The sequence below is a fragment of the Suricata suricatta genome, chromosome 16 (assembly GCF_006229205.1).
Source record: "Suricata suricatta isolate VVHF042 chromosome 16, meerkat_22Aug2017_6uvM2_HiC, whole genome shotgun sequence".
Classification (NCBI taxonomy): Eukaryota; Metazoa; Chordata; class Mammalia; order Carnivora; family Herpestidae; genus Suricata; species Suricata suricatta.
In genome coordinates this window covers 50,662,995-50,664,463 of record NC_043715.1, presented here as the reverse complement: position 1 = coordinate 50,664,463, position 1,469 = coordinate 50,662,995, and the positions used below count along the sequence as shown (strand labels likewise).

Genomic DNA, 1,469 nt, shown 5'->3' with positions numbered 1-1,469 from the left:
GGGGAAATAGCTCCGCACACACCTACCCAGCACACACCTACCCCGAGCCGGGCCCTGCCCTGGGGCTGCAAGCCCGGCATGTTCTACTCTTCCTACGGACCCCCAGGCCGTGTATCCGGGTCAGATCCTTCCTTGTGCACACTGTTCCGGAGCCCCTGTCTAGGCACTGGGGACACGGCCACGCAAACAAAAAGCCCAAGTTTCTTGTCCTAGTGGAGCTCACCCCCTAGTGGAGGAGAGAGGCAATGCACAAAGGAAGAAAAATTTTCAGAAGAAAATGTCAGAGGCTGACAGTGCCCCTCCCCGCCACCCGGAGAAGGCAGCACGGGATAGAGGGGAGCTATCGATGATCGCGGGAGAGGGGCCACCGACCAAGAAGTATGTCCGGGCAGAAGGAAGAGCCAACGGCAACTGAGGCAGGGAAAACGCGGGGCCATCTGAAAATCAAACCATTATGTTAACATGTTCACATAAAAGCAGTATTGATAGTGAGGGTCTCGGCACTGTGCGCCCGCTCCGCTCCCATTCAAGCCCTCTTGTAGAGGGGTGTTACTCTTCCCGTCCCCATTTTACAGCTGAGGGAAACTGAGGCACGGAGAGGTGAGGTGATTTCTCTGAGGTTACTCCCCCCGCAAAGGTGGACGCAGGGGGCGCCTGGCCGGCTCAAGTCGGTGGAGCATGTGACTCTTGATCTTGGGGTCGTTGAGTGTAGACTCCACATTGGGTGTAGAGGGTACTTTAAAAGAAAAGGGTAGACTCAGGATTCAATACCCGCCTCCCCCCGCAGCCTGACTCTTAACCCACAGTGTGAGGATAAATGAGGGGGTGTTGGGGGCAGTGCTGTGTCTTAGGCAAATGATGTTGAAGCTGAGGCCTGAGGGATGGGGAGGACTCTGCTGAGCGGAGGGCTCATTACAGGGTGAAGTGCAAGTGCAAAGGCACCTGCGTGTCTGAGGCCGATGCATGGGGTGGGGGAAGGGATGCTGAGGAAGGGCAGGGAAAGACGGGAGCGAGCTTTGCTCTGGCCCCAGGTGCAGGGGAGCCATGGAGGGCTGCGAGCAGGCGAGTGGCACGTCTGAGACAGACTGCAGGGGAGAGACTGGAGGCCGGGAGGCCGGGAGGAGGCTGAGAAGACAGTCTAGGAGATGAGGAGGCTCCAGCCAGGCTGTGGGGAGGGAAGGGGCTGGGGCTGAGGGGAGGGGGTGAAGTGAAGAGGAAGGAGGGCCAGGAGGCACCTGGGCGTCTGGCCTGGGAGCTGGGGGGATAGTAGGGCAGCCCTGAGGTGGGCACTTGGGGAGGAGGGTGCATGTGGAGGGGGTGTGAGTGTGGGTGTGTGGCCAGGAGGCTGGAGGTGAAGAAACCCAGACCAAAGAGATCGGAGAGACATTTTGGTTCCGCGGGGAGGCTGGGGTGGGACAGAGGTCTGCGGTGGGCTGGAAGGGGCTATGTCTTGACCCTGCCACCCCCCC

The 1,469-nt window shown here is 59.8% G+C and overlaps 1 protein-coding gene across 1 annotated transcript in view; it reads left to right on the top strand.

Moving 5' to 3' along the window:
- Positions 1-1,044: 1,044 nt before the first annotated feature.
- LMTK3 (lemur tyrosine kinase 3) overlaps positions 1,045-1,469 on the top strand; it is a 12,158-nt gene continuing 11,733 nt past the window's right edge. Inside the window, exon 1 of the mRNA XM_029924342.1 lies at positions 1,045-1,062. Within this exon, the coding sequence (XP_029780202.1) occupies positions 1,045-1,062 (18 nt within the window). The remainder of the gene's footprint in view (positions 1,063-1,469) is intronic.